Source organism: Glycine soja, chromosome 12 (genome assembly GCF_004193775.1).
Source record: "Glycine soja cultivar W05 chromosome 12, ASM419377v2, whole genome shotgun sequence".
Classification (NCBI taxonomy): domain Eukaryota; kingdom Viridiplantae; phylum Streptophyta; class Magnoliopsida; order Fabales; family Fabaceae; genus Glycine; species Glycine soja.
Genome location: NC_041013.1, coordinates 9,509,872 through 9,533,833, shown reverse-complemented (window position 1 = coordinate 9,533,833; position 23,962 = coordinate 9,509,872). Strand labels below are relative to the sequence as shown.

At 30.9% G+C, this 23,962-nt stretch overlaps 3 protein-coding genes across 4 annotated transcripts; all 3 read right to left on the bottom strand.

Annotated features, from left to right (window-relative positions):
- Nucleotides 1-8,081: 8,081 nt before the first annotated feature.
- On the bottom strand, nt 8,082-11,872 carry LOC114378175. Its single transcript, XM_028336722.1, has 5 exons — nt 11,784-11,872; nt 11,246-11,450; nt 9,435-9,591; nt 8,494-8,624; nt 8,082-8,429 (listed from the first exon to the last, which is right to left on the bottom strand). The coding sequence occupies exons 3-5, from the start codon at nt 9,564-9,566 to the stop codon at nt 8,345-8,347; spliced, it is 348 nt and encodes a 115-aa protein (XP_028192523.1). The 5' UTR covers nt 9,567-9,591; nt 11,246-11,450; nt 11,784-11,872; the 3' UTR covers nt 8,082-8,344.
- Nucleotides 11,873-17,113: 5,241 nt separating this feature from the next.
- On the bottom strand, nt 17,114-18,563 carry LOC114379195 (transcription factor MYB30-like). Of its 2 annotated transcripts, none has more exons than XM_028337797.1 (3): nt 18,324-18,563; nt 18,094-18,223; nt 17,114-18,000 (listed from the first exon to the last, which is right to left on the bottom strand). In XM_028337797.1, the coding sequence occupies exons 1-3, from the start codon at nt 18,454-18,456 to the stop codon at nt 17,346-17,348; spliced, it is 918 nt and encodes a 305-aa protein (XP_028193598.1). In that variant the 5' UTR covers nt 18,457-18,563; the 3' UTR covers nt 17,114-17,345. The 2 variants fall into 2 exon arrangements, with proteins under 2 accessions (XP_028193598.1, XP_028193599.1); XM_028337798.1 differs by having other exon boundaries at nt 18,332-18,451.
- A 1,830-nt stretch (nt 18,564-20,393) lies between these two features.
- On the bottom strand, nt 20,394-21,351 carry LOC114378671. The gene is made up of 2 exons (XM_028337318.1): nt 20,991-21,351; nt 20,394-20,918 (listed from the first exon to the last, which is right to left on the bottom strand). Exons 1-2 carry the CDS (start codon nt 21,339-21,341, stop codon nt 20,394-20,396), a joined length of 876 nt encoding a protein of 291 aa, XP_028193119.1. The 5' UTR covers nt 21,342-21,351.
- Nucleotides 21,352-23,962: the final 2,611 nt, after the last annotated feature.

Genomic DNA, 23,962 nt, shown 5'->3' with positions numbered 1-23,962 from the left:
CATATATCTATATATATAACACAACTAATAACATATCTATATATATATATATATGTATATAACATAAAAGTATATAACAAACAAGATAAAAATAAATTAACTAACCTCAAATACGTATTAAGAAAAACAACCAAAAGGTGTAGGCCAAAGAAGAACAAAAACTTCACCTACAACATATAAAAAATGTATCAATTAATATTAATATATCAATTATACTTAAACATATATATCACACAAAAAAAATAAAAATGTTCAGTTAATAATATACTTACCAATAACACAACTCTTGGCAACAAAATAATATGACTTCAATGGAGGAAGCAGGCAACAAAATAATATGACTTCAATGGAGGAAGCAAACAACAAAGGGAGGAGAAGCAAGAAGCAATGCAGTGCAAAATTCAAACACGAAGCACTAACGGCCTCCTGCAATGCTTTATAGGGAAGAAAAGAAAAATTTGAACAAAGCAAATCGCCACCTTCACTGGCGATTTACCCTGTGCCTGCAACCTGCACCATCACAGCTACATAGCTGCACTGCTAGGCTATGTCTGAGCACCCTGCAAAGGCAACCCGCTAGTCAAACTAGCGGTTTCCAAAACCAAGCACAGACTCGTCAGCATGGGTGGCGAGTTCAGGCTTCTATGAATTCGCCAGTGACACTGACGTTTTCCTTGCCACGTGGGAGATGTTCAGCAAATTTGCCATTGCCAATGACGGTTTGCTAAGAGCCCCATGTAATTTACGTAGCAAAACAACCCCCTCTCGTTAAATTTTTGAAAAGAACCCCATCTAAGGAAATAGTTTTTAAAAAAACCCCAGATGGGAAAATTTGGCTAAGAATGGTTTGTGTTTTGGACCCGTCAATTGCATATGCTTCACGCGTTCACATACCAAAACGTGTTTCATGTTCGGCAGTATTTATAAAAATCCGGTAAATAAAAGATTCCGCTGACTTCCAAATAAAGGGTCTTTATTATGTGTTTCTCATCATATGGCAAACAAAAAAAATAAGGAAGGGTCCTTCTCATCAACAAGACAGAAACCGTTAACCATCAAAATTTATTTGATAAAAATCAGATTCATATTTAAAAAAAATATAAATTTACTTTTTGCTGTAAATATGAGAAAAAATAATTTATAAGTAAATTTAATTTTTACTATGAATATGAGAGAAAATCATTTTTACTGTAAGTATTTTTAAATCTTGATACCTGCTAAGACCATGATAAATCTCTAACACACAACTCACCTAAGTTAAAAAAACAAAACAAAAAAAAGATAGTAACCGTTCATGCCTCGTACCTTAAACGGGTCAAAATTTGTGTTTCTTCTTGCCTTTCATATTACATTATTACAACATGTATGGGGGCATGGGTATTAGATAGTGACATAATATATCTGACACCCGCTACTTAGTTTCTTCCTGAAACGTAACACGAAACTTCTGTCCTCCTTTTGCATATCAACACGTGAGGAAAATTCTACTTAAGTAAAAAATATTTCTTTTAAGATGTGTTTGGTGGTAGAGAGCATTTTTCTTTTTGGTTCGAAAGAGAAACTTAAATATTTTGAAAATAAATATTATTATATAAAATATGGTAACCATATATTTTAGAAGAGAAAATAGTTTGCATGAAAAAAAATGAAAAGCTAATATACAATAAAAATAATTTGTTATTATAAAAAGCAAAATTTATATTCAAATAATAAACTTTCCTATTTAGGGGAGATCAAATTCTATCTTTCTTTTCTTCTTTATTTTTATCATTTGAGAGCTATTTTCCGTATTCAACACTAAAATAATTAACACTATATAAGGATTTTTCTAAAAGAATTAAAGCTACTCTTTCTTTTTCTTTCTTATGGAAGCATGTTATTGTGACTTCACTAAAAGAATTAAAGCTACTTTTTCTTCTTCGATGGTAATTTCATTTGCAGAATTCTTCTCAGGCCAAATCAATATACTCAAGTGGGGATTAATCCTTTAATTCAATATATTTTCATTAAAAAATATTAAGTAATAGTATTTGGTAAGAAGTACATTATTTTTTTGTAATTTCATTTTTAAAAGTGACTTTATATTATTTCATTAAAAATTAATTATTCTTTATATTTTTTAATTTCATTCCAGAAAGTAATATTTTAAAAGTAATTCTTTGATAAATCAATTCTTTTATTGTTCTTTCAAAATTAATTTTATTAAAATCTTTGTCAAACATATCCATAAACAGTGGTCGGAGAAAAACTTTTAGGCTAGAAAGCAGTGCCAAATACTCTAAGATTAATAAAAAAAAATTATATATTCACCTATCTTTTAAAATTCGGTAACGTGATGTTTTTCTTAGGCCAATAACGTGATTCTTTGATCTTATTACATCATGCAAAGTTGTGTAAATTTAACAACTTGAATATATATATGTATATAATAAGAACAAATTTAAATTATGGTGCAATATCATTTTATTAGTCCTCCTATTTACTAAATAAAAAAATATTATATATATATATATATATATATATATATATATATATATATATATATATATATATATATACCAGAAATTTATATATTTTAATACATTACGTTTAATATTTTATGAGTTTAATTACTATGCACAGTGGATGTAAAATCTAGTATAACTTATTTTCTCTTTTTTATTTAATAATAAATCTTGCACTTATAAATAAAAATTAATGACCTAGATACAAAATTTTAAATATTAATGACCTATATTTAAAATATTGAATAAATAGAAATCATAAAGTTAATATTTAAACAGAATATTACATTTATTTTTTATTTGTTAGGAATCATAAAATTATATTTGTATGTGACGGACGCTAATTTCCTAACAACTTGTGTCAGCTTTGTGATTGACTCTAATTTATATAATTTTTAAGGTTTTGACACGTATAATAAAGAAACACAATCAATATTTTAAATTTCACAAAATATATTATATTATATATGTTTCTTCTTAAATCTTAATATCTTCTTTATTTCTTTAATTAATTAGGTTTTTTCTGATTAATTATGCAATAATAGTTATTTCTACTGAGGATATTCCATAATTAATTAATATATATATATATATATATATATATATATATATAATTGATTTTGTAAAACGATAATTAATTTAAAATATTTTTTTTTACTAAAACTTCATGTAGAGTGGAACAAAGGGTGTAGTATTAAATGTACTTTAAATTTAAAATCATAAAATATTTCCTTCAGTAAATTAGGGAAACCTGTATATTTCTCCAATCATGCATACGACTGGTTTAATTAATTGGATGAAGGCTTTAATTGATTAAGACGGCTCATGACCCGGTACAGATATTCTTAATTTCTCATATGTGTCGTAAGGAAAATTTTCAAGTCTATATTTGTCATAATATTTGTCATTGTTTTCCATCCAAATAAACAAACTGGAATTGCTTACTTTCTCGTCCAGCGTTCATACTTTACCAATTGATCTTCGTAGTTCGTACAAAGTATATTCATATTATGAGACATAAATATTAATTAGCCTAAGCCATGCGCACCGGCCTAACTGGTAGTCGATCTTGTCCAATTTACAAATCCTGCAACTAGCTATCAATAATACAGAAGGGGCAAGATATGTACTTTTATTTCCTGAGAAAATTTGTGGTGATCAAAGCAGCCGATATAGTTCGGTAGGAGTGAAAAAGGATCTTGTTCAAATCAATAAACTCAAGGACTTGATTAGGTCAAACTCATGAATATGGCAAACATTAAGAAAAAATATACTAAAATAATTAATTATACATAAAAATATAAATCTGGTAATTCATTACATATCTTCCAATCAAAACTAACAAAAATAAATAAATATTAGTAATGTAATACATTATCTTTTTTTAGAGAAAAACATTTGAGAGAAGAGACGACATTCTAATCCAATGTAGGAAAAACTTACATATTTAAAGAGTGCATGCTTATTGAAATTTACTTGTAACATGTTAGATACGATATTCTACTTATTCCACCTAATCAATCTTGTAAGTTTTTTTTTTGTTTTGTTTTTAACCAAGTAATTGCTGCAAAATATTCATTATTAATTTTATTTATGATTAATCTTCATCGGAAAATCTGTTTATCTTTAATGAGGTTCTTTTCTTCAAATCACGTTTTTTTTACCAACAAGACTCGAACTTAAGACCTTACACCTTACTTAAGAAACGAAATTCAGTATCATTCGAACCAATTACTGATCGGTCAACCCTCTATAGTTTAATAATTCATTATTATCTAACATACTTTTTCTAAACACTATCTCTTTATTATTAATTCAAATTAATTATATATTAGAATTCATAAATTATACAAGCCTTATTCCCCATATAATGAACTCTTTCTTATAATAAATGATATAAAAGCAACATAGTTAGGCTTCTACAAACATAAGTCTTTTAACAGATTAAAGATACCTGATAAACCTTGCCAGGCTATCATAAATTAACATTAACAAAAAATTAACTAGTTGCAAAGGATAAAAAATAAAACGTAAAAGTCTGAAATTAGGATCATGCATAATATATTCTTATAAAGTTGATTTTATTTTCAATTTTTCGTGATATCTTTTGTCATCCAAGATATCTATTGAATTTTCAAACTACGTTCCATTGTCAATTTTCTTGAGATAATTAAGTATTGACATATTTATCAATCATTTTAAGCTTAATATATATATATATATATATATATATATATATATATATATATATATTCTGAATCACGGTAGCAAAAATATTTTTTTTAAAAAAAAAAACTTATTTTACTAACTTATGGAACTTCAGCAAAAGGACTACTATCCATTTTGAGCTTCACACCTTAAGTTACTTCAAGAAACCTAGTTCACACGGTCACTTTGTTTTCGATCATGAAATAGTAGATTAAATAAATGATAAATTTTAAACAATACTTGGCAAAGTTTCAATAAGCTGTTAGCTTTTAATAAAAAAAGAGTTAAATTTTATCTTTTTATGAAAAATGACACTTGATGTTAATAGATATACTTGAAACAATACTCTTTTTTTCTAATACTTTAATTTCTTTGTAGGACTATCAAAAACTGAAATATACCTTTCCGTCAAATATCAATTTTGATTTTCTTGAAAAATTTCACAGCAACACTAAGGTGTAGTATACTCACTTTATAATTTTATCACGAGAAAATGTTTCCTTTCATTTTTTTTATTATCAGCATACTCAGTTACTTACGCACATCGTACGTTACAAGTAGTGAGCTAATCACTAGCTAGATTGCAATTGGCAGTCGTTTTGTCAGTTTATGGATACACGAAAGCAGAATAATTCAGACATTGACCAGCATGAGGATTCCCCGGCCCTGTTGCGATTATAATATAGATTTATCCTGCTAGTATTTAATTATGATTTATTATTTGTCGTTTATTTCAAACTATCATGTGCAAATTGATAAGAGCCAGGAGTAGACATTTTTCAATTTCATGGAGAATTGGAGGTCAAGTTATGGATTCTCAGTCTTTCCTCATAATAGGTATCAAAACAACGCGGTTTCTGGTACATAAACTAGTAAAATATTACTAAGAATAAATAAACAAAAGGTTTCTTTCCTGGGATTTGAAAATAGAATTGATGTACTTCTAGAGCGTGACTGTTTCTGTATTAACTAATTAACCAACTAGGTTAACATTTTTCAACTTAACAAAACTTTATTGTTTTATATAGATAAAGTCCTGGGTCAAAACTCATGTGTGACATATAGAAATATTTACTGAATAGTTTTCTCCGTCTGCAAATGATAAATGGTAGAACAAAAATATAGTCAGAAAGAAAGGTATTACCCTCTCCTCATGGAAGAAAATTACGTAGCTTTTTATTTATTTATTAAATTCAATTTAATATGTATAAGGCATGGGAAGTGTGAATCATATTGGCTTTTGACTCATGAAATCTTTGATAATTGAGCGTGTATTTTCAGATAGAATTCAATTTAACCATTTTGTTAACAAAAATTTAAACATCTAATTTAAGCATGCTTGACTCTGCAAAAGCCTCTGGTATTAATTGTCATATAATTAACATTTCTATGTTTAGCTTCTTTTAAAAAAAAAATAACCATCAAATTTAATTTGCATGTTTATTTCCCTCTCATTAATTCAAACGTATAGTTTAAGTAGAATTTTCAACATGCTTGCATTAGGTGAAATTTTCATTCTTCAGTAATTTACATCAAGACACGTTTCTACAAGAGAATTGATATTTGTCCACTCTAATATGGGGTGGATCTGGAGTAACAAAGAAAGAGATAGAAAAATTATTATTGAAAAAAAATGATTCTACATCGGATCTATGATACTTTTAAAGACGATTTTGAATCATCTTTATAGTCAACGTCGATTCTTAAAAAATCGTCTTAGAAAAGTTACACATTTTAAGACATTCTTAGAAAAATAACCGTCTTAAAATATATATATTTTTTAAAAAAATTAAATTAAATTTAGGATTCCAAGACGATTTTTCATAAAATCGTCTTAGAATACTTATAATCTAAGACGGTTTTTCACACAACCGTCTTAGAATGTTTTTTTTTCAAACAAAAAAAATTAAAATAATTTTAAGATTTTAAAATGATTTTTTGAAAAACCGTCTTAAAATATTTACAATCTAATTTATGGTCATTAATTTTTTGAATTATTTTGTGTATATTGTTTGAATCAATAATGAAGCTTTATAGTTGACACCACATATTTATGAGCAAACAAGGATTAATTAGGCTATATAAGTCTCGTTTGTGAATGTGAGTAATAATTGTGATGATTCTACTAATACAATCACAAAACACACATAAAAGATGAGAAAGAAATGGAAATTAATTAAGATATGGTAAAACATAAATATAGAAGAGGCCATGTAGAACAAAACAATGATTTCTCAATACAAGAAAAATGACCTATACCTACAGACAAAAACTGTCACTATAAGTAAAAAATCCGTAAGTAAATGTATAACAAACTTTGTCCTACAGACGTTTCTTTTGTCAACTTTGAGGGGGCGTATAATGACAGCTAATTGTCTGTCACTATAGGTTTTACCTACTATGTATAGTGTGTAGGTAAAAGTCATTAACTTCTACTTACATCTCCTAACTGTAGGTAAAAGTCTTTAACATGTACCTATCATCTTCAACTGTAGGTAAATGTTTAGATCTTAGAGAGAGCTTAAAACATACATAATTGAATGTGGGCAGTGCAGCAATCCAACGATCCTTCCAGCTCCAACTCCAACTAGCTTTGCCAAGTTCATAATTACCTAGGCCTTGGCTAGAGCTGGCCCTCCACTATTAGAGTGACAAGACATCAAGTCCATAATCTAGTACAAGGACCATAAAGATGTCTACAATATCTTCTGCATATATACGCAGAGTTAGAGTGACAAGACATCAGAATAACTTCCACATAATTTTATAGTTGTGCTCTTAATTTTATTGATTTATATTTATAAGAAATAAATTTAAATCTAGAAGTATCATCTAATCGCCATTTCCCTAATCAAATTAATCAAGAACAATTTTAGACCCATATAATTAGCATTCAAAATCCAAAATTAGACTACATAAACATAAAAGGAGATTCTACTGTGTGCGCATGTTCATACATAAACATAATTACAGTTCAAATCTGTCTTTCTTTTTGAGTTTTGAAAATAATAATAAACAGTTGTTAAACAAAATAGTTTAGTTTAATAGGCATAACTAAAATGGGAGTATTTACAATTTGTTTAATGACATGATTTTTAAAAAATGATAGCATGGTGTAAGTCTGATTTTCATATTTAAAAAGAGTATACCATATCATTGTAGGACAAGAGCACAAGTAACCACCTGTAAGTAACCTTCCACATGTGCAGATAAAGGTGCGACTTCAGACAAAATAAGATGTACTCTACCCCCTAAACCTTGTTTTACCTGATCAAGTAGTAAAATCATGATTAGTAAAAAATCATGTCATACCAAGGGTATGGGGAGTTACCAAAACCTTGCGTTTTCACAGTTACCATCTGACCAAATAACAGAATCAATATCAAAGTCTAACTAAATACCTGAGGTAGCATATGTAGCCATAAAACAGACAGCAGAATGCCAAAACCAGTAAACATAAGAAGTTAAAAACCATCATAATATGCAAGAAATGCATGATTAGAAGCACCAAACCTCTCAACTTAAAAGGGTAAAAAAAGCACTTGGACAATATCTATTGGAGGAAAGATGCTGAAAACTCTGAAAAGCACGAACTGAGAAACATAACAAAGCTTTGGTTTTGTATTCCATTCTCAAATATAGTTAAATAATATACAAAGCTCTTCACCACCCAAGCCCTTAAGTGCTCTGTCCATATGATTTTCAGCCACTCTCTTCCTGTAGAAATATTACTTAAGTGTATGCCAAAAAGATGCAGGCAACAAAATAAATTATCACTAACCTGCAAAGTTCTGCAAATAGCTCAAAAAGCCTATGAGGCCTGCGCAGTTCAAATGCGATTTGGATTGCTTTAGTATAGTCAGCATCTGAGACAACATTCTCTAGCTCTTGACCTTTCACAACTCCCTCTTCCTGTATCAACATTAGACATTACAACATTTTTAACACAAAGGGCACTTGTGATTTGGAAGATAAGAGTATATAAGAAAATCCTAAAATTACACATATGGAACATGTAATGCTTTTTGCTTGAAATACTCCAATGTCACTAAGATAAAGGTAAATGTTATAAAAAAATTCCTGAATGAATTGTCCATTATGACCAGTAAAGGCATGACAACACAGGTAAGTGTATGGTTTCCTTCGGCTTCAATTATTCTTCGAATTCTTGCTTTTTCCACGACCAAAATGTTATAAAGAACAAAATCAGCTACAGATAGCCTCATACCACAAGAAACAATTTGTGTTCCACGAGTAACAAACAATGCTCTTAACACACTTGAAGTGTGTCCTTTAAATGTCTTCAAACAAGAGCCATCATATATAGCCCATATCCTTATTGTCTTATCACCAGATGCTGTTACTACACATTGATCAACAGGAGAAAATTCTACTGACCAAATTCCTCTTTTATGCCCTTTAAATACAACTACTGATACTAGATCTGGAAGTCTCCAAACACAAGTTGTATGATCCTGATGGGATACAAGTAAAACATAATAATAATGATAAAGTACAGTGAAAGCACTAATTTTCCAAAAATAAAATGAAAAGTATAGGAAGGAAGGCCAGTGAAGTATCTAGTGACTTTTCTTTCTTCACTCGGAAGTCAGATGAAAACAAGAAACATACAACAAAGGTGGCAGTCCTTTTTTCTACAAATAATTAGATTACTTGATTCAAAAGCCCAAAGAAAACTACAAGTCGGATATAGTTACCAACCTGAGAACCACTACATACTAAACTATCATTTGGAGCAACAACTACAGAATTTATATCTTTATCATGAGCTGCAACAACAACTTTTGCTTTTAAATTAATTGGCATTGTCATATTGTCTGAGAGGCCATCCATACTCCACACCTTAAGAGTATGATCACTGAAAAAACATTGACAAAGATTGATGAGAAATAAATTTGAACAATACTATCTAAAAGTCTGCATGTTTAAAATCAATGCATTTAAGTTTCAACAATAAACTCGGTAACATTACAATATTCAGTTCATAGAGTAGAATGAACAGGAAGGCCAAATTGTAATGCTTGGGTTAAATGACCCATGGCTAGCAGAATATATAAAATAAAGCATAAATGCAGCTGCCTTGCAGGATTCAATGAACTATAGTTTTCATATTAAAAAGTATATTGAAAAGAAACTAATGAGTTAGAGATTAAAAGAAGCAATGTAAGAAAAATTATTAAGACATGATGCTGCATTCAAACACTCACAAGTCACAACCCAATTTATCAACACTAGTTTGCAATTTTAACTTCATCATATAGATTCAAACATCACTCAATAATGCATTACAAACTACAGAACTTACAAACCGCAGTACCATCAGCTTATCCTAACGTTTCACACAAAAAACACCGAAAACAAACTATATTAATTTAACTCTAGAAATACGATTGCTCTGTGAATCAATCGGTCGAAGCATCACGAACAAAAAAAACAAAAGCCAATAACACACACTTTGTTTCCATCATTATCCTTATCATTAACCTTATATACTCAATCAATAGTTGAGATATGTACTTGGCAGAGAATACTGGAGAAATTTTGATGATCCTAAGCAGCAAACGAGTTCCTCTGTTTGTTTTTTCTCAGAAACAAAAAGCGAGGCAACAGAACAAAGTTTACGATAAGTTATTATGGAGAAAAAAATGTAAAACGAAGTAGAAAACAAAAATTGAATCGAGATGCTGGTTGGACCAGCTAATGCTGATATATTTTACATTGTGGATTATCCTATTCCAAAGTCACAAATAATCATTTTTTTTCATCTTACCATTTAATTTTTATTAACTTTTTATATTTGGTTTATGTTATTAAGAACTTGATTATATCATTTAAAATTTAAGCAAAGATAGCAATCCATTTGATCTATATTATAAAAATTAAGTTAACCCTTAATTTTCATCATATGTTAGACTGGTTTATTTTACAAGATAATTAGTAATTCCAAAAAATAGTTTCTCTCCTCTTCTGAAATTTTTTTCATTCCTAAACATGCATGCACGAAACTTTAGATATATAGAGATGTAGTGATGCATTATCATGACTTCTTTCTTTAAAAAAAAGAGAGTAATATATTAAAAAAAATGGGAGAAAGCTGAATAGAAACACAAGGGATGCCGTGGTTCAGCATACATAGTCTCTTACATATATGTTCCCATAAAGAGACAAATAAAAAGTGATGGCCCAAATTTTTGGTATCTACAATGTAAAATATATCAGCATTAGCTGGTCCAACCAGCATCTCCCCTGCATTTAAAAATTGATGGCCCAAATTTTTGGTATCTACATGCTAATGTAACTATTAGAATTGATGGCACCTATAACTACATGCTAATGTAAAATATATAAAGAATTTAAGCTTCCAATAAATCTTGATATCTACAATGACGTACGAAATTCGAATCAATACCAAAATACCGGTAGTTATATTATCCACAAATCCACATCATCATTACTAGCCACAAACACAAGTCACAAGTTCATGAGAAGAATACAACGGAATAGTAGCTAACCTTTCAAAGCAAGGATTCTGGAATTTGGATTCATAAGAGCAGAATCTGTCGTAATAGGCCTCCTCAAAGGCTGATTCGACATGTTCATATCAATGATAACCACACTATTCTGCGGAGCCGTTTCTCAAACGCATATATACTTATCGGACTCCATCGTCACATGCGTGAAAGTGATGAACTGCGGATTTATGTCAATGCTTGGCAACTGCAATCACAAATCACATCACTCTCACTTCACAACACACGCTAACTCTACAGTTTAGGAAAAACACAAGAAACATCTAGATCTATGCAAACTGAAAAGCAAGAAAGTAAAGTAGTGCAGTGAATGAACTTCGTAACGGCACCGATCGAATCTATCACGGAATACTCAATTCGGGAGAGAGAGAAAAAAAATAGAATCTAGTAAAGCATGATAGTTATTATTCTACTGCTACTTATCACAAGATAGCAGGTTTTGTTGTAGTTAAGTAGCGAAGTGGAGTTGCGAATTGAGCTAAGGAAATAGGGAGAAAAAGGAAGAGTGCGGAGAACTCACGGTGAGAGCTTCTCTCATGGCGATCGGAGCGTTGGCAGCTGCCATGACGGCTTGGATCAGAGAGTGAGATTTGCGGCGGCAAATGAATTGGAAGAAGAAGAGTCAAAAGAGTGATCCAGATCGGTGCGAGATCTGGAAGCAAGTTGGACCCTCTAAAGAGAAAAGTGAGAGAGATCTACGGGGGAGAAATAAACTCTTAAAATAATTATTTTAATATATTTGTTTTATTGTATTTTACTTACACTATTATTTGTAGGTAGAAACTTTTTAAATTTTATTTACACTAATAGATTGTAGGTACAAGTTTGATAAGATTTTACCAACATTAAGTAATTGTAGGTGTAAGTTTTTTGAAATTTTACCAATACTAAGCATTTGTAAATAGAATATTTTGAGTTTTACCTACATCAAATGATAGTAAGTACAAACTTTTGAATTTACCTATAACAAACAATTGTAGGTATAAGCATTTTTTGACTTTTACCTACACTAATTTATATGTGTAGGCAAAAGTCTATGTAGGCATATGCCATTTTTCTTGTAGTGATAATCATATATATTAACAAGATCAAGCAAGGATGATAAATATATGTATATATACCAGGGAGTTGCCATGGCTCGCACGTGTGTAAATCAATTTCCATCAAGGTACCCTTCAGAACTTCCTCATTAGTGATCTTTTTGTAAAGGTAATGAAGGACCAACTCCTCATCACTCGGGTAAAACCGAAACCCTGGGGGCAGTGAAGCACCAATGTCTCAAAGACCCATGAATTTTCCTACTTTGAAGGCAGAGGGAAAGGTTTGCAATAGCTAGAGATAGAAAGAGAGAGGGAAATCTAATTGAGATCTTTTTGAAATTTTAGATTTTAGATATGGATAGAGAGGTTTGTGGAGATATATATGGTAGAGGTGGATTTAGAAATGTAGAAAAATCAATAATATAAGTGCAGCTTATATTGAGAGGTTACGGTTACTCTCTCTGCTGGATATTTGAAATATTAAGGTATTATAGAGAGGTGTGTGTGTATATATAGTTAGGGACATGCTTGGGTAAGTGGTGAGAAATATAGTGAGAAGTTTCAAGAAATACCAAAGTTACAAGAAAGCATCTTAACTAGTAAGAGTGGAATGATTGATTTATTTTCTGCAACATATATTGGAAAAAGAAAAAGACCATATGTAAAATTATTGGAGAAACCATCCAAAGTACCCCTTTTGTTTGTATTATTAACCTTTTTTTTTCCATTATATATCTTCCGCAAGAAGAAACCGTGTTTTAATTGGTAATAAAGTCCAACACTTTTCCCGTTTTGTTTATTTTTAATTGGTTATAGTGCGTTGGACCAAGGAAATTACTTGTGGATCATTCCAAAATTACGTTTTTCATTTTTTTCTTTCCAATACTTTTGTGGGTCACTCTTTTTACTTGTGAATCATTCCATAAAATTATGTGACTCTTTTTGACCTAAGTGCACCAAACCTACCACTACCAATTTCTAAATGTGAAAAAAATACAATATAGCTTCTTAGACCTTTACAGTGATTATAAATTTAAATAAATTATTGCCAGAAGCTTTTATCTTTATATATTTTTTTAGGAATCCAATAATACCCATATGATATATGAATTTTTGTTATTCAATTATTTGTGTTCTAAGAAATCCGACTCAATATGAATTTTCTGAGACTTCATTCACTTCAATTTACTACCATAAACTGCCTCAAGTACCAACAACAATTTTGTTACCTGTACTGAGAAATAGGGGTACAGCCTGTGAATAATGCAGGTTTTGATGATACTGAGAAGAATTCACTTGCTAATGATTGTCATCATAAAAAAAGGGAGATTGTGAATGTATAAATACATGATTTTGATGATGTCAAAGAATAATCAAACAATGTTGCTTTCAAGATCACTTCAACAAACATTCAAAGATTAAGCATTGCTTCAAGATTAAGACAAGGTTGTTTCAACAAAAAAGCATTGTTTCAAGATTCATTCAAGATCAGCTTTTGCCTCAAAACACATTGTTTCCAACATGTCAAGGCTTTGGTAATCGATTACCAAACAGTGTAATCGATTACCAGAAGACAAGTTTGCAAATCAGCTTTTTAAAAGGGTTTGAAATTTGAATTTTGAATGTGTAATCGATTACCATTGATGTGTAATTGATTACCAGCAATGAAACTCTTAAAATTCAATTTGAAAAGTCATGACCCTTTAAAATATAACTGTGTAATCGATTATCGGTGAAAAATTTCAGAAAAAACTTTTTGAAAAGACATATCTCTTCAAACCATTTTGAAAAGGCACGAATGCCCTATATATATGTGTGTCTGTCTTCAAAAAGCAAGAGAGAGATATTCTAAGAGAACTTTATTGTCAAATACTCTCTCAACAACTCTTGGGCAAACACTTGAAAATCTATTGAGAGTTCATCAAAGAACATCAAATTGTATTATCCACTCTAAAGGAGAGAAATCTTTCTGTTCTTCTTAGAAAGTAAGTTGTAATCAAGAGACTGGTTGTCTCTTGAATTATGAGTTTCCTGAACATAAGGGAAAGAGATTCCTTGGGTGTTCAGAACTAATTTTTTTTTTTACAAAGTTAGTGAAAATCTTAAGTGGGTTGCTTGAGGATTGGACGTAGGCACGAGAAGTGGCCGAACCAGTATAAGTCAAGTTTGCATTTCTCTGTTTCCTTATCTCAGTTATTTTACTACAGTTTACTTTGTCTTGGGCATTTAAAAAAACTGTTAAATTGATTGCTTCTTCTTCTTCCTTTTCTTCTTTTGCATTCTAAGTCTATCATTTAAAAGGGGATTTAAGTTTGTTAGTGGGAAAATTTTGAAACTTAATTCACCCTCTCTTAAGTTATTGAGGCCACTTATCCAACACGGCCAACAATTGGAGCAATTGTCCTCCACTGAGTGGGCATAAGCTTAGCAAGATGAAGTAGCTTATCATCCTCTTCTCTCCTCCACTCAGTCTATACACAAAAAGCATCAAATTGAAAAATCACTTATTAGAAAAATATCAACAATTAATAACTTAAAAAAAAAGGCTCTTAAACCCAAAGAAAGACTAGTTAATTCAATGATTGCTTAACTCACAGGAATAGACGGGTTTCTTGGGTTTAGAAGCAGCAACACTTGAAGACTGAGCATTAGATGACCCTTCACTCTTCTTGCTCTTTGGTGTCTCTGCTTCACTACCTTGCATATTGATTCTCATATCTCATCAACTTTTAGATGATTACTCTTGTTGTGTATCAAAGGTTTAATCTTATGAGCTGTTTACTTTAAGAAAACATGTTTTTCCTTTACTTTTAACTGTAAAAATGCTCCATTATTTTCATTTTGTATCATATTTTCAAGTTTAAAATATGTTACCTTTGTTTTCATTTTCTGTTTAAATGGTTTCTTATACAAGCTCTTGAAATTAAAAAAAAAACAGTAAAAATAATGTGATATTTTATTAAATGTAAATAATGTTTTCTCAAATCAAAAGACCATTTATATTAATTAAATGTTGAGAATAGGGAAGCACAAATGCACATCAAAAAAAGCTTTGAAGTACACTGCACTAAAGACGGAGTAGAGTCCAAGATGATGCTTCAAACCATGCTTCTTGAATTATACTCTCTTACATCATCAGAAAAACGAAGTATCATTTATCTATTTAGTATAGTTTTGTGCCCAAACTATAGGTCATAGCCTCTCATAATTGAGTTTCTCTGATTGCGTGGGAAAAAAAATAGAGTAAGGTATATGGCTAATTTTTGTAAGATTATAGGACCATCGAAGGGAATCACACCTTGAGTTAGATAAACTGTGATGACATAAAAATAAAAAGTGATTACAAGAGCATATTCTCCCGTTTCAAATATACGCATATCTAGGACCTAAAAGAATTTCACACCTTAAGTTAGATAAACTGTGATGACATAAAAATAAAATAGAGCCACCACATGCTAAAATAATTCAACATACCTCACCACGATCCTCATAAATGTATTCTAATCCATTGTAATAAGGTGGGTGCCCAACAGAAAAAGTGGTACCCATTTGGTACAGTCATGAAAAAGCATAAACTAGAATTAAAATTCTTTCTCGACTTAAAACATAATACATAACAAAGAGTGGTACCTTTTTTATGGAGGGATCGAGCCACTCATAACAACAAGCTTTGCATTGCTTGGAAGATTTGCGAACAAGGAGCTAAGAGATTCTAGCCCACTGGTTCTTACCATATTTCATAACAATCGCTTTTAGGATTTCATCTTCGGTGTTTTTCCAAACATTGCCCTTTATCATAATCCTCATCTTCACTTCAACTACAGTCAACAACCAAACAATTCAAACAAAGATTATTAGATGTGAAAAATAAGGGAAAAGAAAAATAATGAGACATCAGGCCTTAGGTTAGGGAGAATCAAAAACCACACTCTTGCAATTAGGTTTTGAAGTAACGTATTTTGCGATAAGGAAGAAGAAGGATCCATTCAAGTGAGCGAGAGTCCAAAGCGAGCTTCATCGTGTGAGGCATGAACCAGAGTCCATAGCATGTTCGACTTTGTCGGAGCCATGGCAGATCCACACCGAACCACCATGAGTGGTATGTGTCCAACACTTCAGAATCCATTCGTTGAAGATCTTTGCGGCTATCCATCACGATCACGAACAATAGGATTATGGTTTTTCTTTAACCGGAACCTCTTTATTCTTCAGTAAGACCTTTGTAACTCTTTAGATAGAGAGAAGAGAAACTATGCGTGACGACTCGGTATATTGGGAACCATAGTCTTCTTATAGCGTGTTAACCTAATAGGATTCTCATTATCTCCTAATAGGCCAATACTAACATCTGCTCATTTAAATCCATATCATCTTATTTAGTTGTCTAATGGACTCACTTAATTTTACCACAAAATAAAACTCATTAATGATAAATAGCTAATATAATTATCTTATAATATTAGCCCACGTCAATTATTGAAATAAAAAATTCCAACACCTCCTCCTCCTCCTCTTCTTCCACTTCTTCCCTACATTCTTCCTTGTTTGATAATGGTGAGGCGATAGGGCAACCACAAGGGATGCCTTTGTTGCCACTGACATGGTGGTTGATGGTATGATGGATGAAAACATCATGTCAGGACCTTCCAAGACCTCATCCAAATCCCTTTTTGTATGAACAACTCACATCTTTATTTGCCATAGTGAAAATTTGGTGTTGTGATTCAAAAACACGAGCAACAAAGATAAAGAAAGAAGGGTAAACACACAAATTTAAAATGAAAACCCTTGACAAAAGAAAACTCACAAGTAAAGCAGAAGCAATTCACTATATCAAAAATTGGTAGAAGGGAAATATAGGAAAACAACTGCCACAATACTATTATATAAGTACATATAAACCCCTATAACCCAAAAATATAAAGGTTCATCCATCTATGTTGAATCAAGAATTGGAATCACCAACTCTAACACTCTCAAAATTATTGATCTATAGACATGGGAGTAATTTTGTTCATTAGAATGAGCTAATACAATTGACTTTAACCCCACAGATCATCATATATTGGAGTAAAATATTCAGATTCTGCCATAGAGGGAACAAGTAGTTCGCTTGGAACGTGGGACATGTCAGCCACATATGGTTGTGTCCAAAAGTTATCAACGGCTGCCTTTGTGTATGCATCGAGAAAGCCGCCAAAGTCATTATCCACAACAATACTTTCACTGGTTGATCCATGCAGAGAATCAAGGGTGTTGCTATTGCTACAACTTGTACTTTCAAAAGAGACATTAGTATCTCCTAAATCCATTTCACATGGGGCATCAAAGGAAATGTCATCAAGATTTAGTTCCGTCCAGAAACTTTCATTGTATGAATCCAGAAAACCGAAGTCATCATCTTCAAACACCAAATTTTCCATACTGGCAGCAGTGGAATTATCTGATGTTATAGATGAAAACTCGCTGCAGGTGGATGAAACTGGAGATGATGATGAATTATCTGACATCAGAGAAGAATTAGCTGGAAGAGTAACAGTTACACCCTTGTTGGGAACCTTATCTTTTGATTTTGAGGTTCTAGCTTCTTCATTTGTGATTGCGTTTTGTTGAGACCACTTCTTGAGTGTGGTGTGCCAATGGTTTTTTATTTCATTATCTGTTCTTCCAGGTAACTCAGCTGCAATAGCAGACCATCTGCAAGTGAAGGATTAATGATCAGTTAATTAACATTCCAATATTACAATATTCACTTTATTAACCCATTCCAGATATAGGAAGTGATCATACTTGTTACCAAGTTTTTTGTGCATTCTAATGATGCATTCATCTTCTTGTTGAGTGAAGTTCCCTCTTTTGACATTTGGCCTTAGATAATTCATCCATCTCAGTCTACAACTTTTGCCACATCTTGCCAGACCTAAAAATCAATACACCAAATAGAGAATTAATAAACATTTTCTTCCATGACTATAATAAATCTTCACAAATTTATGACAAGTGTTCAAATAAATATATACCAGCAAACCTGGGAAGTTGGCGCCAATTCCAGGAGCCATATCTAGTGACATAAGCAATTAACTTTCTATCTTCCTCCGGAGTCCAAGTACCTTTCCTCGTTCCACTTTTGTCACAAGATGGGGTTCTCACCATCTTTGTGATAAACAGAGAAACTTAAGACTCAGTGTGTTAATTAGTGTTTGTGTAATTCTCTTTTGGTTCTGTTGGTAAGCAAGCGTGTGTGTAAGAATGGTTTCTGTTTTGGACCAGTCACTTATTTATATGCTTCACGCGTTCACATACCAAAACGTGTTTCATGTTCAACACTAATATTTAAACAGAAAATCCTATAAATAAAAGATACCTGTTATGACTTCCAGATAAGGGTCTTTCTCAGCATGTACTATTAATTAATAACTGTTCGTGTCTCGTATTCTAACTGGTCAAAAAAAGTGTTTCTTCTTTGCTTCACATATAACATAATATATGGGGTCATGGGGAGACAGTGACATTATCGTTCAACTGCTACTTAGTATCTTCTAAGAACGTAACACGAAACTTGCGTGCCACCTTTTTGTAAATAAACACGTGAGGAAAATATACTAACATAAACTTAACTATGAATTGCCGTCAACTCATGTAACTGGTGTTTCCGGTACCTAAAAATTACTCCTAGCTAGTTAGAGTATATTTAAAGGAATTCAATGTAATCATTAAAAAAATGTTTTCCTAGTTAATTCTATATCCCCTTCCAGAAAATGAAAGCGAATTTTCTTTTTGGTTTGAAACAAAACTAAAATATTAAGAAAATAAATATTACTGGTATTTTATGTAATTGGTGGTCATTAATTTTAGAAGAGAAAAAAGCTTTCATGAAAAAATATATGAAAAACTAATATCCGATCTATGTAAAACGAAATTTATATAAAAATAGTAAACTTTTAATTTCTGGCTAAGGGAGATCAAATATTCTAACTTTCTTTTTCTTCTTTTAATCTTTTGAGAGCTATTTTTTTCTTATTCAACGCACGCTAAAATGATTAAGAATAACGCGACTTCGCTAAAAGAATTAAAGCTAGTCTTTCTCCTGGAGCATGGTACTGTGAGTTCACTAACTATGTGTTTGGATGAGAAATTTAAAGATTTCTAGGAAATTCAAATTCATAGCATTTTGATTGCTTTGATTTAAATTCCTTTTATTTTGTAAATATTTTGTTTGGATGAGGCAATTCAATTTCTTCAATTTCTTGTATTTTAATTTCCTTATTTGGATAAAGTAATTCAATTTCAATGAAATTCAAATTTTTATTTTTAAATATTTATTTAAAAATTAAAATTTCAATATTGAATGAAAATAAACATGAGCCATTTTTTAAATAGTTAAATATTTAAAATAAATTTAATGTTATAAAATATATAATAATAAATTTTTTTAATACTTAATAATTAAATAATCAAAATAATTTTAATGCTAAACAATTTTGAATCTTATACAATATTTTTGTAATAACACAAAAAAACTTGGATTAAACAATATTGCAAAATTAAAAGATGAATGATATGTAATTCTTTATTCTTGTTTAAAAAATTAATTACCTCGTCTTGCAATAATTTTAAAAAATATATTAAAATTAAATAATTATGTAATTTAAGGACAATTATCTCGTACAAGATTCAAATGATATTAATTTCATTGTTCGCACGGGAAGAAAATTCAAATTGTTAATAACGCATCAAATTGTTAATAACGCACTAACGCATAAACACGAATCAACACAAGCATTACAAGGTCTTAATTAATCAAGTTCCAAACAAAGATCTTAAACAAGAATTACAAGGTCCAAATTGAAAAAAAAAACGTTCTTCATTCCATAATCTTCATTCATCATCAAGTGTAAAAGGTCGAGGAACCTGAATAATTAACATCCAATGCTGCCATTTAGGGGAGAAGAAACAAGATAATATAAGTCACAAGAGGAAAGACAAATAACTAAAGTGAAAATATGAGCTCAATTAGGCATAAAAAAGACACAAATTTATAATTTGAAAATTGAAATTGGAAATGTAGACAAAAGGTTACTCACCAAGTTTCATTCTCCAAGATGTGTTAAAACATAATTTGTCTTTTGGTGAATTGGAAGGGCTTTCACAATAGCTAACTGTTTTGGATCGTCAGCTAACCATTTAATAGCTTTAGCCCATTGTTGTCTATTAAGATCTGGTATCAAAGATGTCTCACGTAATACTTCTTGAATATCTTCATCATCAACTTTACCATCCATTTTTTCCACCATTCGGTTAAAAGAGTTTGCCATTTTATCCAAAGAAGCTGCTATTCCTTCTTTTTCTCCCATCTTTCTCTTGTGAGGATGTGTGCCAGAAGAAGTCGAACCTTGTCTTTTTCCTTTTGTATTAGAGCTTGGTTCTTCTAAATCTATGGCAGTAGCACCTAACCCCATGAATTCCACTTCATTTGTTTCTCTACTCATCGCTTCATCAGCATCCATAGCAGTTTCAGCTCCATGACCGGTGGCTCTATCTTTAGCACACAAATCCACTATATCATCCCAATTTTGAAGCACCTTGTATCGAAACGGTTTAGCCGATTTATGCGACTGGAAAACAAAGAAAAAGTCAAATCCAATCTACTTTGAATAACAAATAGCAACATTTTAAAGAATACTTACAGTGCAATATTCATTCCAAGCATTTTCATTCTCAACTGTGATCATGTGCTTAGTGCCATCCCAATCAAATCCACTCTGGCCAAGGATGTCACTTACAATACCATACCACGATCTCCATAATTTGATACGGTTTTTGACATTATCTGATGTGACATTAACATTGAAGCTTGTAGATAACACTGCGGCTGCAGCATTCAATGCTAACCTTTTCCAACCTTCGTCACCCTTGTTGCCCAAATTCCTTTGATCTCTAAGTACATCAGCCAATACACGTTCCATTTCCAAATTCCATGTAAAATAACTTCTTGTTTCCTCATTATTTTTTCCTAAAACTTTTCTTTTGTCCGTCATTTTTTCATTAGATGACTTCATTGAAGTTAATGTCACTTATTCAACCTGCACATGACATAACAAATAGTAGATATGACCTACTTTATTCATTTGACTAGTCCACTGCACAATCATAGAAAATATTTCAAGCAAAGTTTTTATGCAATAGCAAAGTACATAAAAGTCTATCTTCAATAGAAAAGTACAATAGTAACAAAGCACACAAAGTATGTCAGCAATAGCAAATTACATTTAAAAAAGAACTATCCCTAAGAAAAGTTTCTCTTAACTTGATAGTTAGCAAACATATTCATAGCTAATGTATCTCGAAATCTTGTCCATTCCTCGGTAGCTTGAATAGTTGTGATATCATCTATGACATTATTTTGAACTTCTTCCCTTGATTGATGGACTAACTCTTCATCAACAACAGATAAAAATTCTAAGTCTTGAACTTCTAAAAGTTGATCAGTTTGTTGTTCGTCTCTTATGAAATTGTGTAACACAAAACAAGCATTGATAATTCTTATTTGTGTCTTTATATCAAAAAATGAAGGAGTTCTTAATATACTCCATCTTTTTTTCAAGATCCCAAATGATCTTTCTATTGCATTTCGGGCACTTGCATGACGAAGATTAAATAACTCCTTATAACTTTGAGGGGTGTTTCCAATCCACTCATTGAGATGATATCTAGTCCCTCGATATGGTGCTAAAAATCCTGGACCATTGGTATATCCCGCATCCACAAGAAAATACTTACCTACAATGTTTAGAATAACAAACATAGACTTAAACTAGACCAAAAATAAAAGAAAAAAATTATTTCTAAGAAATATTACCAGTTGGAATTTCAAGTTTGTTTTGACGACGTAATGCATCTCGTAATACTCGAGAATCTCCTGCAGACCCTTCCCACCCAGGTAGCACATAAATAAACCTTAAATCTGGACCACAAGCAGCTAACACATTTGTAGAGACATCACCCTTTCTATTACGATATCTAGGTCTCTCATCAGGAGAAACTGCAACCGGAATATGAGTCCCATCAAGTGCTCCAATACATCTCTACAAACAAGACAATTTTTTTAGATTCTAAGAAAATTTTATAATTAACTAATTTCTCCTAACAATTGATAAACTTACCTCAAACCATCTCCACTTGTTTGCTTCCGCACCTTCTAAAGTACAGGGTTGAAAATTCAAATAGTCTTTGCTCACTTTCATTACCGCTCTCAAGACATCATTGAATTGCCTACTTATGGTTTCTTTAGATCTACAATAACTAAATTGCACTACCCTATATTTTAGGTTGTGAGCAAGGATATGTAAAAACATTGCTACTGCTTCAGTTGTTGGAACATTTCTTGTTCTTACTAATCCACCCTTTTCTTGTAAAATTCTACAAAGGTTAAAAAATGCATTTTTACTAAGCCTCAATTTTTCAATGCAATCTTTATTTGTTCCTCTATAAAGACGATTAAGGAAGCTGTGACGTTCTAGTTCCCAATTACGGGTTGGTTCCTTAACAAAATAGTTATTATGATACCATGTCACTACACCAATGACCATATGAACAACACAAGCAGCAACTAATAAGATTATCTTCTTATACTCTTCTCTTTTACATTTTCTTGAAGTCATTGCAGTATCAACTATGCTATGATCCATTTCTTCTCAATCCAAACTGCATGATAATGATATAAGATAATATGTGCATATATTATTTGGAGATTTAAAACAAATATCTAGGTAAAAGATGTAAAACAATAATACTAGTGCAATACAAAGATGATCAACTAAAAACAATGATACTATTAAATAGGATATGAATATGATGTGAAAAATGATTGAGGAGACATGAAAATGTTTCTCAGAGATTGGATTCAAAATGCGTGGATAGTTTTTTGTTAATAAAAGAAAGTGTACAGTTCATTTAGAAATGATAGATGGTAAATTTCTCTTCTTTTTAACTTATTTGAGTTCTTAATTTTAAGTTCTTAATGCATGTTTAAGTTACTTGGGCCACTATCCCAATAGGATCAGTGTTACAATCTTCAAAAACACGTTTATTTCTGCTATGCCAAAGAACATCTAGCACCACTGCAAACTATTTAATCTGCACTATTTGTCCCTCTATTTTAAAATATTTGAAACAGAGATATCGGATTCATTTATTTTAGAAAATATATAATTTTAGTTTAATTTTCAATTTAATTTACTTATATTTTATTTCTTTATTTTGATCCAATTGAATCATAAACTTTTTTTTAAGAACTAAACTAAATCTATTAAAATATTTTTATAATAATTTTGTTTAAATGTAGTTATTATAATTACAAATTGTTAATCAGGAATTTTCGTGAGTTGGATCAGTTTGGCTTTAGGTTAAAATCATAGCCGAATTAATTGGGTTGGGCTGATTTGAGTTTTGAAATATTTTTTTACCATTTAAGTTTTTTTCTATAATTATCACTTTATATATATATCATTAATTTTTTTTCATCTAAAATATAATAAAAAGAAAATTATCAATTTAGCCACTGAATTTATATTTTACTATCATTTTAGTTCCCACGCATTTCATATTATTTTGTAAGATTAATTAGATACCTCTCCAGCGTTCACCGTAATGACAAGTG